This window comes from Danio rerio, chromosome 15, assembly GCF_049306965.1.
Source record: "Danio rerio strain Tuebingen ecotype United States chromosome 15, GRCz12tu, whole genome shotgun sequence".
NCBI classification, from domain to species: Eukaryota; Metazoa; Chordata; class Actinopteri; order Cypriniformes; family Danionidae; genus Danio; species Danio rerio.
This window is the reverse complement of record NC_133190.1, coordinates 50,191,118-50,203,582: the sequence shown is the minus strand read 5'-3', so window position 1 is coordinate 50,203,582 and position 12,465 is coordinate 50,191,118. Positions and strand designations below refer to the sequence as shown.

At 39.2% G+C, this 12,465-nt stretch overlaps 1 protein-coding gene across 7 annotated transcripts in view; it reads right to left on the bottom strand.

Moving 5' to 3' along the window:
• Positions 1 to 4,356: 4,356 nt before the first annotated feature.
• igsf11 (immunoglobulin superfamily member 11) overlaps positions 4,357 to 12,465 on the bottom strand; it is a 230,977-nt gene continuing 222,868 nt past the window's right edge. The window contains exons 6-9 of one of the 7 annotated variants that reach the window (XR_012390306.1): positions 10,870 to 11,017; positions 7,324 to 8,343; positions 6,621 to 7,014; positions 5,202 to 5,326 (exon numbers count right to left, since the gene is read on the bottom strand). Coding sequence is in view for 1 of the 7 variants with exons in the window: in NM_001278822.1 (NP_001265751.1) it covers positions 7,875 to 8,343; positions 10,870 to 11,017 (617 nt within the window). In the remaining 6 variants the exon portion in view is untranslated. 7 annotated transcript variants of the gene reach the window in all.

Here is a 12,465-nt window from a genome sequence, read left to right as displayed (position 1 = left end):
TGAATGAAACACTTTGATTCCCTGCTGAAAAATCCAGCTTAAACCAGCCTAGGCTGGTTGGCTGGTTTTAGCTGGTTGACCAGGCTGGTTTTAGGGGGATTTTGGCCATTTCCAGGCTGGTTTCCAGCCATTTCCAGCCTGGTCTTAGCTGGTCAGGCTGGAAAATGACCAGCCAAATCCAGCTAAAACCAGCTTGACCAGCCTGGTTTAAGCTGGATATAGCTGGTTTTTGTTGGACTCCCAGCTTGGCTAGGCTGGTCAAGCTGGTTTTAGCTGGTCATCTCCCAGCCTGACCAGCTAAGACCAGGCTGGAAATGGCTGGAAACCAGCCTGGAAGTGGCCAAAACCCCTCTAAAACCAGCCTGGTCGACCAGCTAAACCAGCCAACCATCCTAGGCTGGTTTAGGCTGGATTTTTCAGCAGGGTTGGCATTCTCACTTTGAACGTGTCATCAGAGGGGGAAAGCCCCGGCCTCTAGTGCCCACCTCTCCATCTCATTAGCATAAACAGCAGCCCTGAGTGAGAAGCAGCCGTCTGTCCATTAACCAATAGAGGGTTTGAGCTGCTGAAGATGATGTCAGCATAGACTAAGAGGATTATAGATGTGGAGTTTTAGATGAAGCAGCGACAGGAGCCACATAGACTGACAGAAGCATGAACACACACTGAAGCACACACACACACACCTGAGCAGCACTCAGTGCTGTTTTCAATATTTCACTATGCTGACACACAGGCATTTGTAGCTTCGCCTTCTTCTGAAAAGAGCACAATCTCATTTGCATTTAAAGCGACACCACAATTAAGATCAAAGCCTGAAAGGGTCAGTTTCAGAGAGATAGAGAGCATTATCTGTGTGCTATTTTAGGCTCAAACACACACACACACACACACTCTGTAAACATCAGAGACGCAGTTTAAATCTTGTAAAAAGAGGCATAATAGGTCCACTTTAAGTCACTATAAACACACCTACTGTCAATTTAAGCAATATACAGATAAAGATGTTCAAACTTACGATCACTAAACCGGTTAAAACAGTTCATGATTCTACAAGCTGAAAGCAAACGACAATTAAATAGGATTTCCTAAAATAATCACACTTATCTTTGGGCAAAAGAATGTTTTAATTCACATTCTAGTCTACAGTAGTTACATTATTTACAGTCTTTAAAAAAACAACAACCGAACAAACAAAGTAGTCAAATGAACAGATGGTGAAGGTGTTAATATTGTCACACGGTGATCCTTCATATCATTACACACAGGATTATTATACGCATCTCAGAGCAGCACCCCAGCTGAAGAGTACGACTGAAGAGTTTCGTTCTCCATGACGAGAGCTACACTATTGATTAGACGCTATCTGCAGTGTTTTAGAGGTAGACTACGGCTCTAGTCAGTAGTGTCGGATTAGGGTGGTTAAGACAGATCAATGTAAGACTTTTCAATGCAATAAAGCAAACTCTTCTGTTCCTGCAGCAGTAATACTGTCAATCCTCTCATCCCGAATCAAAGGTCCTGCAGCGGGATCTGATCCGAGAGAGGGGAGAATTCTCACACACAGTCTTATGGAAGCTTATTTACGCCACAGCTATAGTTTCTTCAGAACAATTTCGAGTTGTTTTGATGTTGTAGGTGTTTTATTTAGCAGGTTTAGTAGATTAACAAAGTGTAACTCAAAAAAAAAAAGCAAATATAGCAAAATTTTAGCAAAATAAAGCAAATTTAAGAAATTAAAAGAGTATAATATCATAAATATGAAATGCAAATGTTGAATTCAGACATATAAATTCAGATTTCTGAGAAAAAAAAGTGATAATTAATTCCTATACACTGCTAACAATTCCTGATAGAATCTGCATTAACTTACCGGCAGCAGTTCGCCAGTCAGCAAGCATACTGTATTTACATTTACAGCACCATTTCTCTTTGCTCTTTATGTATTTACAGTATTGTATATCTTTACTGTAAAATGTATAGTAATTTCCACAATGCAACTTTAAAATACAGTAACATAACTATCCTACAGTAAAATACAGTTCATCTTACAGTTAAATACTGTTATTTACAAAAATCATTAGCAGTGTATATAAATTCAGAAAGCTGAGAGAAAAAGTTCGTGATTTTAATGATTGATGACAACACAGAATTCAGAAAAAAGGTCAAAATGTATAATTTTGAGACGTAAATTTAGAATTCAGTGAGTAAAAAATTACAAGTGCTGAATACAAAGTAAAAATTCAGAGGAACAACATGATTGAATGTAAATTTAGTCAAAATTCAGAGAAAAAAGTCATGAATTCGCAACGCAATCTCCAATTTAGAGAAGAAAATACTGATTTCAAAGTGTAAATTCAGAATTATGAGATGTGAACTCAGAATTCAGAGGATAAAGTTAATGAATGTAAATCTTATGTGAGAACTTAAAGAGAAAAAAAGTCATAATTCTGAAAAATAAGTTATATTATTGGCTACGCAGTGGTGCAGTAGGTAGTGCTGTCGCCTCACAGCAAGAAGGTCGCTGGGTCGATCCTCGGCTCAGTTGGCGTTTCTGTGTGGAGTTTGCATGTTCTCCCTGTGTTCGCGTGGGTTTCCTCCGGGTGCTCCGGTTTCCCCCACAGTCCAAAAACATGCGGTACAGGTGAATTGGGTAGGCTAAATTGTCCGTAGTGTGTGTGTGGATGTGTGTGTGGATGTTTCCCAAAGATGGGTTGCGGCTGGAAGGGCATCCGCTGCGTAAAAACTTGCTGGATAAGTTGATGGTTCATTCCGCTGTGGCGACCCCGGATAAATAAAGGGACTAAGCCGACAAGAAAATGAATAAATTTGTGAGATGTTTCATCAGTTGCGTAAATAAGCTTCCATAAATGAATCTCCAGTGTTAACAAAGCAATAAAAGTGTCGTACAAAAAAAGTAGTATTGCTCTAATCAAACTAAGCATCATGCACATTCATAATCTCTCCTCTGGGTTTTAGAAATACAGTGATTCTCTTTGCGCGTGTCCGTCTCGCTGTGTTCAGCCTGCAGCGACGCTAAACAAAAAATTAAATAAAACTCAGCTAACAAGCAAACAGGCATTATGAAAACCCGGGGAGACGGAAACATGAGTATAAAAGAGTTTTTGGTCTCTCAGGGCCCTTTTTTCAGCCTGCGGTGACATTAAACAAAAAATAAACCCTATTTTCAGCCTGCAGCGACGTTAAACCAAAAAATTTAATACAAAATAAACTACAAGCATTATGAAAACTCTGGACTGTGGACGTTATCTCGATTATAAAGAGAGTTTTCGTCTCTCAGGACCCCTGCAGCATTCTTAAACAACAACAACAACAAAAAAACAACCTTTTTTTCAGCAAACAGGTATTATTAATGAAAACCCGGGGAGACGATAACTCGATTGTAAAAACGTTTTTTATCTCTTAGACGGAGACGTTAACTCAGTTACACATTTTTTTGGTCTCTCAGGGCCCTTTTTTTCAGCCTGCAGTGACTTTAAACAAAAAATAAAATAAAATAAAAACTAAACAAACAAGTGAACAGGCATTATTGAATGAAACCCCAGGGGACTGGAGACGTTGACGGAGCAGTTTCAGTTGGCATCAGCTGAACTCGCCCATAAAAATGTTTTTTGTTTTGGTCTCTCAGGGCCCTTAAAAAAATAAAATAAATAAATAAAGTAACAAGCCAACAGGTATTATTAATGAAAACCCGGGGAGATGTTAACTCGATTATAAAAGAGTTATTCCATCTCTCAGGGCCCTTTATCAGCGTGCAGCGACGTTAAACAACAATAAAAATAAATGAAAACCCAGGGAAAAAAAGAGTTTTCGTTTTTGTCTCTCAGGGCCATTTTTTCAGCCTGTAGCGATGTTAAACAAAAAATTTTATAAAAACAAACTTACAAGTAAACAGGCATTATGATAACCCAGGGCAACTGGAGACGTTAACTCGATACTAAAAGAGTTTCTTGTAGCTTCTGCAGCATCATTAAACAAAAAAATTTAAAATTAAAAATAAACTTTTTTTTTTTTAGCCTGTAGTGCCGTTAAACAAGATTATAAAATAAAATAAAACAAACTAACAAGCAAACAGGCATTATGAAAACCCAGAGTGCGGGAGACGTTAACTCTACATTATAAATTCTATATTATAGTATAAATATATACTACATATTATGTTATAAAAGAGTCTTTCATTTTCGTCTCTCAGTCTCTCATTTCAGCCTGCAGCGACAATAAACAAAAAATTAAATAAAAATAAACTAACAAGCAATCAGGCATTAAATGAAAACCCGGGGAGACGTTAACTCGATTATAAAAGAGTTTTTGGTCTCTCAGGGCACTTTATGAGCCTGCAGCGGCGTTAAACAAAAATACAAATAAACTAGGTATTGAATGAAAACCCAGGGCGTGTGGAGACGTTAGCTTGATTATAAAAGAGATTTTCATTTTCGTCTCTCAGGGCCATTTTTTCAGCCTGCAGCGACAATAAACAAAAACTTCAATAAAAATAAACTAACAAGCAAACAGCCATTATGAAAACCCAGAGTGCGGGAGATGTTGACTCGACTATAAAAGAGTTTTCCGTCTATCGAACCCTTTTTTTTCAGCCTGCAGCGACGTTAAACAAAAAAATTAATTAAATATAAACTAACGAGCAAACAGGCATTATGAAAACCCAGCACACTGTGGACGTTAACTCGATTATAAAGAGAGTTTTCGTCTCCCAGGACCCCTGCAGCAATCTTAAACAAAAAAAAAAAAAAAACCCAAAACTTTTTTTTTCAGCCTGCAGCGACATTAAACTAAAAATTTAATAAAAATAAACTAACAAGCAAACAGCCATTATGAAAACCCAGGGCACTGAGGACGTTAACTTGACTATAAAAGAGTTTTCCGCCTATCGAACCCTTTTTTTTTCAGCCTGCAGCGACGTTAAACAAAAAATAAATAAAATATAAACTAACGAGCGAACAGGCATTATAAAAACCCAGGGTACTGTGGACGTTAATTCGATTATAAAGAGAGTTTTCGTCTCCCAGGACCCCTGCAGCAATCTTAAACAAAACAAAAAAACCCAAAACCCTTTATTTTCAGCCTGGAGCGACATTAAACTAAAAATTCAATAAAAATAAACTAACAAGCAAACAGGCGTTAACTTGATTATAACATTTTTTAGATTTTCAGCCAAACAAAGATTTTTCAGCTTTAAACAAAAAAAATAAATAAACTAGGCATTGAATGAAAACCCAGGGCGCGTGGAGACGTTAGCTTGATTATAAAAGAGATTTTCGTTTTCGTCTCACAGGGCCATTTTTTCAGCCTGCAGCGACATTAAACAAAAAATTCAATAAAAATAAAATAACAAGCAAACAGCCATTATGAAAACCCAGAGTGCGGGAGATGTTGACTCGATTTTAAAAGAGTTTTCCGCCTATCGAACCCTTTTTTTTTCAGCCTGCAGCGACGTTAAACAAAAAAATTAATTAAATATAAACTAACGAGCAAACAGGCATTATGAAAACCCAGCACACTGTGGACGTTAACTCGATTATAAAGAGAGTTTTCGTCTCCCAGGACCCCTGCAGCAATCTTAAACAAAAAAAAAAAAAAAACCCAAAACTTTTTTTTTCAGCCTGCAGCGACATTAAACTAAAAATTTAATAAAAATAAACTAACAAGCAAACAGCCATTATGAAAACCCAGGGCACTGAGGACGTTAACTTGACTATAAAAGAGTTTTCCGCCTATCGAACCCTTTTTTTTTCAGCCTGCAGCGACGTTAAACAAAAAATAAATAAAATATAAACTAACGAGCGAACAGGCATTATAAAAACCCAGGGTACTGTGGACGTTAATTCGATTATAAAGAGAGTTTTCGTCTCCCAGGACCCCTGCAGCAATCTTAAACAAAACAAAAAAACCCAAAACCCTTTATTTTCAGCCTGGAGCGACATTAAACTAAAAATTCAATAAAAATAAACTAACAAGCAAACAGGCGCTAACTTGATTATAACATTTTTTAGATTTTCAGCCAAACAAAGATTTTTCAGCTTTAAACAAAAAAAATAAATAAACTAGGCATTGAATGAAAACCCAGGGCGCGTGGAGACGTTAGCTTGATTATAAAAGAGATTTTCGTTTTCGTCTCACAGGGCCATTTTTTCAGCCTGCAGCGACATTAAACAAAAAATTCAATAAAAATAAAATAACAAGCAAACAGCCATTATGAAAACCCAGAGTGCGGGAGATGTTGACTCGATTTTAAAAGAGTTTTCCGCCTATCGAACCCTTTTTTTTTCAGCCTGCAGCGACGTTAAACAAAAAAATTAATTAAATATAAACTAACGAGCAAACAGGCATTATGAAAACCCAGCACACTGTGGACGTTAACTCGATTATAAAGAGAGTTTTCGTCTCCCAGGACCCCTGCAGCGATCTTAAACAAAACAAAAAAAAAACCCAAAACTTTTTTTTTCAGCCTGCAGCGACATTAAACTAAAAATTTAATAAAAATAAACTAACAAGCAAACAGCCATTATGAAAACCCAGAGTGCGGGAGATGTTGACTCGATTTTAAAAGAGTTTTCCGCCTATCGAACCCTTTTTTTTTCAGCCTGCAGCGACGTTAAACAAAAAATAAATTAAATATAAACTAACGAGCGAACAGGCATTATAAAAACCCAGGGTACTGTGGACGTTAACTCGATTATAAAGAGAGTTTTCGTCTCCCAGGACCCCTGCAGCAATCTTAAAAAAAAAAAAAAAAAAAAAAAACCTTTTTTTTCAGCCTGCAGCGACGTTAAACTAAAAATGTAATAAAAATAAACTAACAAGCAAACAGGCGTTAACTTGATTATAACATTTTTTTGATTTTCAGCCAAAGATTTTTCAGCTTTAAACAAAAATAAAAATAAACTAGGCATTGAATGAAAACCCAGGGCGTGTGGAGACGTTAGCTTGATTATAAAAGAGATTTTCGTTTTCATCTCACAGGGCCATTTTTTCAGCCTGCAGCGACATTAAACAAAAACTTCAATAAAATAAAATAACAAGTAAACAGGCATTATGAAACCCCAGAGTGCGGGAGATGTTGACTCAATTTTAAAAGAGTTTTCCGTCTATCGAACCCTTTTTTTTCAGCCTGCAGCGACGTTAAACAAAAAAATAAATTAAATATAAACTAACGAGCAAACAGGCATTATGAAAACCCAGCGCACTGTGGACGTTAACTCGATTATAAAGAGAGTTTTCGTCTCCCAGGACCCCTGCAGCGATCTTAAACAAAACAAAAAAAAACCCAAAACCCTTTTTTTCAGCCTGCAGCGACGTTAAACAAAAAATTTAATAAAAATAAAATAACAAGCAAACAGGCATTATGAAAACCCAGGGCACTGAGGACGTTAACTCGATTAAGTTTTTCGTTTTCATCTCTCAGGACCCCTGCAGCCACCTTAAACAAAATTTGTTTTAAAAATAAACATTTTTTTTCAGCGTGGAATGATGCTAAACAAAAAATTCAAATAAAAATGAACCTTTTTTCAGCCTGCAGCGACGTTAAACAAAAAATAAATTAAATATAAACTAACGAGCAAACAGGCTTTGAGGAAACCCAGGGCACAGAGGACGTTAACTCGATTAAGTTTTTCGTTTTCATCTCTCAGGACTCCCACAGCGACCTTAAACAAAAAATCAAATAAAAATAAACCTTTCTTCAGCCTGCAGTAACGTTAAACATAAAAATAAACAAACTAACAGGCAAACAGGCATTGAATGAACACCCAGGGTGCGGGAGACGTAACGGAGCAGTTTTAGTTGGCATCAGCTGAACTCGATTAGTTATAAAAGAGTTTTTATTGTTGTTGTTGGCGTCAGACGAGCGAGCCGGCTCTGCTCTGCGCGGGCACCATGACGGGTACAGCACCCATGCGCTCTAGCGTAGCTTGACTGACTGCGTATGAGTGTGTGTGCTGCTGTCCGTGTGCCGCCGGCGCCGGCGTAGTGCTAGCGGCGGGCGTTCGCAAGCTTAGTGATCCATTGCTGCGGGCGATGACGGGTGGTGAGGGCGCGGAGTTCGTGGTGACCACCAGAGTTTTGGGCGGGGGCAGCGTGTGGCTGCCGTTAGTGTACGCTGGCCTTGCAGGGGCGCTGGCGCTGAAGGTCTGCCGTGTGTCGCCGTTGTAGCGTGTGTAGGAGTTGGTGTCGTAGTTGGGTTTGGGGTTGTGCCAGTAGCGGCTGTTGTAGGTGTTGGTGGACGTCAGAGTGTCGTTCTCTGAAGACGAGGCGTCCGCCTGAAACGCTTTCACCGATGAGGATCGCTTCGGAGGGAGATCATCTTCCCTGAGATGGGAGAGACAAAAATTGCATTTTATAATTATTATATCTATAAATATAATATCAGTTGTGGATTTTGTAACCCCAAATCAGAAAAAGTGGAGAGTATAAATTAAAATAGAAGAGATTTCTAAATTTACTTTGACTTGTATTTGATTGCAGACAATATGAACACAAAACATTTTTGTCTGGTCAACCTTATTTCATTAGTAAATATACATCCTTCCTGTCATTCAGACCTGCTAAACAGTTGTGACAGGAGCAGTTTAGGGCTTGTGATCAGGTAAACTGGTTAAATGATGTGATGTGAAACAGCTGATGTCAACAGGTTAATTCAGATTTGGTGCAAAAGCAGCATCCAAGAAAGGTCTAGTCCTTTAGGAGTAAAGATGGCCCTAGAATCGCCAGTTTGACAACAAATACATGAGAAAATTATTGAAATGTTCCTCAAAGAAAGAGAGGAAGACATTTAGATATTTAATCTTCAACAGTGCAGAACAGCATTGAAGGAATCTGGAGGAGTTTCAGTGCGTAAAGGACAAGAGCGCAAGCCTAAGCTGAACAACGGTGATCTCCAACCCCTCAGGCGGCGCTGCATCAGGAATCCTCAATCATCTATAAGCCAGATCAGCACATGAGCTCAGGACTACTGCGGTAAACCTTTGCCAAGTACCACAATACAGAGTCACATCCACAAATGATAGTTAAAACTGTACTGTGCCAAAAGGAAGCCCTATGTTAACAGTGTCCAGAAGTGCTGTTGACTTCTCTGACCTCTGAGGCATCTGGGATGCACCATCACACGCTATAAACGTGTACTGTGCTCAGACGAATCAGTATCTCAGGTATGGTATGGGGTTGTGTCAGTGCCCTTGGCAAAGGTAACTTGCACTTCTGCCTTCTTTTCCAGGGACTCAAAGACACAAAGTTACATTCTGGCAAGTTCTGGCTGTAAAGGAAGAGAATCCATGTATTTGACTGGCCTCCCTGGACTCTACTGTTGCCTACCTTAGGACTTGTCTGTAGGAGGAATGGGATAAAATGACACAGGAAACACTTCATTACTTGGTGTCTTCAGTCCCTAAATGTCTTTTAAGTGTTGCGAAAAGCAATAGCAGCGTTACAAAGTGGTAAATAATAAAAATTCCTTACATTTAAAGCGCATTTTTCTGCACACTTAAAGGGCACCTAGGTTACCCCTTTTTTCAGATTTAATATAAGTCTTTTGCGTCTCTAGAATGTGTATATAAAGTTTCAGATCAAAATACCCATCAGATTTTTCATTATACCTTTTACAAGATGCTGTTTTATACTGATTTCCAGCAGGGGGTGGTTTTGTCGTACTGCGCCTTTAAGACGAGTCGTTCCCGCTTACTGTTTCTACATGCCTCCTCTCTCAACTGCGTCAGACAACAGACAGACTTAAAGGAAGAAGGTCTCACGTAGCGTTTGTGAGATACTACAGTAAGAACTAACCTTTACTAATCAGCATTGTGAAGTTGCATTGATGAGTCACACACAATATCGTTACAAAGTTAACACGCGCACACACACACACACACACACACACACACACACATACACACGCACACCGCAGATGACACACACACTTAGGCAGGCAGGCAGGCAGACAGACAGAGCGCGCTTAGCTTAGTTAAGGCTAACCTCAAGTACTGTGTGGATATCTGTTATGCTAATGTACAAAATAAACCTGATGTAACTTCCACAAACCGGGATTGAAGCGTCTTCTTTTATAATTGTTCTGACACGCGGCTGTGCTGATGAAGTAAAGCTAAAGTTTTTCTCATCCACCTCAATTAACCACTTGGATGATGCAACGGCAGCTATATTGCACCAGACCGCACACCAGCTGATTGGTGGAGAGGAGACAGAGTGAGGAAGCCAAATATGATGTGGGGATGGTTAGGAGGCACACAGATCACAGGTTGAGCACCCCCTGCTGGCCTCATTAACACCACTTCCAACAGCAACCTAGCTTTTCTATGTGGTCTCCCATCCAGATACTGACCGGCCGCAGCCCTGCTTAGCTTCAGTGGGCGACCATGTGAGAGTTGCAGAGAGGTAGCTGCCAGGTAAATGGTTTACTGATACAACTTTTTTAAAATGTGTTGCAAGAACCAAAATTGGAATATGTGTTTATTTAACAAACAAACAAACAAACAAACAAACAAACAAACAAACAAACAAACAAACAAACAAACAAACAAAATCATAAGGAACACATTACATAATGTTTGTTGTGTTGTCTGCAATGAAATACAAGTCAAAGTAAATGTACAAAATACAACTTTCATTTCTTTATTTGTGTTTTCCATACCGTGTTAACTTTTTTTTCAACACACACAAAACAGGGATCCATATTTAACTCTAAATTAAACTGCTGTGCGTCTCTGATGTGTTTTGAGCAGCTCTGAAAGTTACAGGTTGTCACATACATTTTTTTCTCTATATTTCAGAATATTGCACATGATATTTTGATCCTCTGCCGTCTTTAAGGAGCGTGTGTATCACCTGATCTCATTGGGAATCTCCTCCTCCTCATATTTGTTCTTGTTCCTCCAGTAGAAGAGCGAGACCAACACCAGCGAACTGCAGATGATCAGAGCCAGAACACCAGTGGCGACGGTGCCCGCGATCAGACCCACACTCTGAGGCTGAGCTGAAACACACACACACACACGCACGCACGCACGCACGCACGCACGCACGCACGCACGCACGCACGCACACACACACACACACACACACACACACACACACACACACACATGCATTACATATATAGTTAAAGTCTGAATTATTCTGCAGTAATTTGTGTTTCTTTTTCCAATATTTCCCAAATGATGTTGAACAGATTTAGGAATTTTACATAATAATATTTGTTCTTCTGGAGAAAGTCTTATTTCAGCTAGAATAAAAGCAGTTTATAATTGTTTTTAAGCCCTTTTAAGGTCAATATTATTATCGTTATTATTATTATTACAGAACAAACCCCTGCTATACAACTACTTGCCTAATCACCCTAACATTACCCTAGTGAAGCCTTTAAATGTCACTGAAGCTGAATACTAGTGTCTTAAAGAGTATCTAGTCTCATATTATTTACTGTCATCATGGCAAAGAGAAAAGTTTCAGGAATAAAACTATTTAAGATCAAAATAAAATATAAATAAATGCAAATTAAAGTTAAACAGAAAGGTGCAGCAGGTGATGGTCTTCAAAAACATTTGTTGTTGTGCTGGTTAAAGTCGCTTCACACTCCAATAGTAATGAAGTGTAGTAAGTAGTAAGTGTAAATGTAAATAAATCTAACTGTATTTATAAGTGTTTTTATATTTTGTGTAAGGCATAAAACTGAAAAAAGCTCATCAAATCAAACTGTCTGTCAGCAAATGCAGATTTGAACAACTGCGCAGCCGTTTGTACCAAGTGTGCCGCAAGCCTGCATTTGAGTGAAGGTCTCGGCCGTTAGATCGCCCCCTGGGGGCTGGCTGCAGTACAAGTCATAAAGCCCGCCTCCTCCGTGTTAATGAAGGAGACTTGAGCCCAAATAAAAAAATTAATTACACTTGCAATAAAATGTCCCGAAAGATGGTTCTGGTAGATTAAGGCACTGGTTATTGTGCTGAAATAGGTGCAGATCTTCATTTTTGTAAACAGTTTGTTTTTAGCAGTAATTTAATGCTGGGCGTGTCATCGTGATTGACAGCTGTGATTGACAGTTTCTCAAAGCAGCGCGTCTAAGCTTCAGCAGGAGACTGAAGTGTTATTATTCGATTTCTGTGTTATTTTACCATGACAAAATGAGTTCAGCAGTAAACTACAGTTTCTGACATACATAATCCTGGTGGAACACTGTTTATTCGCTAAATTCAGGGCTTTTTTCGGGCTTATTAGTTTGCTGATACACGCCTAACCCGCCAGATAGCAAAATACACTGGGGACAGTTCCGGCTAGATTCTCGCCTGCCGGAGACTTACCCCTCAGACTAACTACCTCTGCTGGACCTACTCGGGATGCCTGGACTCACTGCCAGATTCCAGCCCGAGTCAATCGAGCCAGATGCGGCGGCCGAGCGAGCCGGCGCTGCCGCATGCAAGCCGGAAT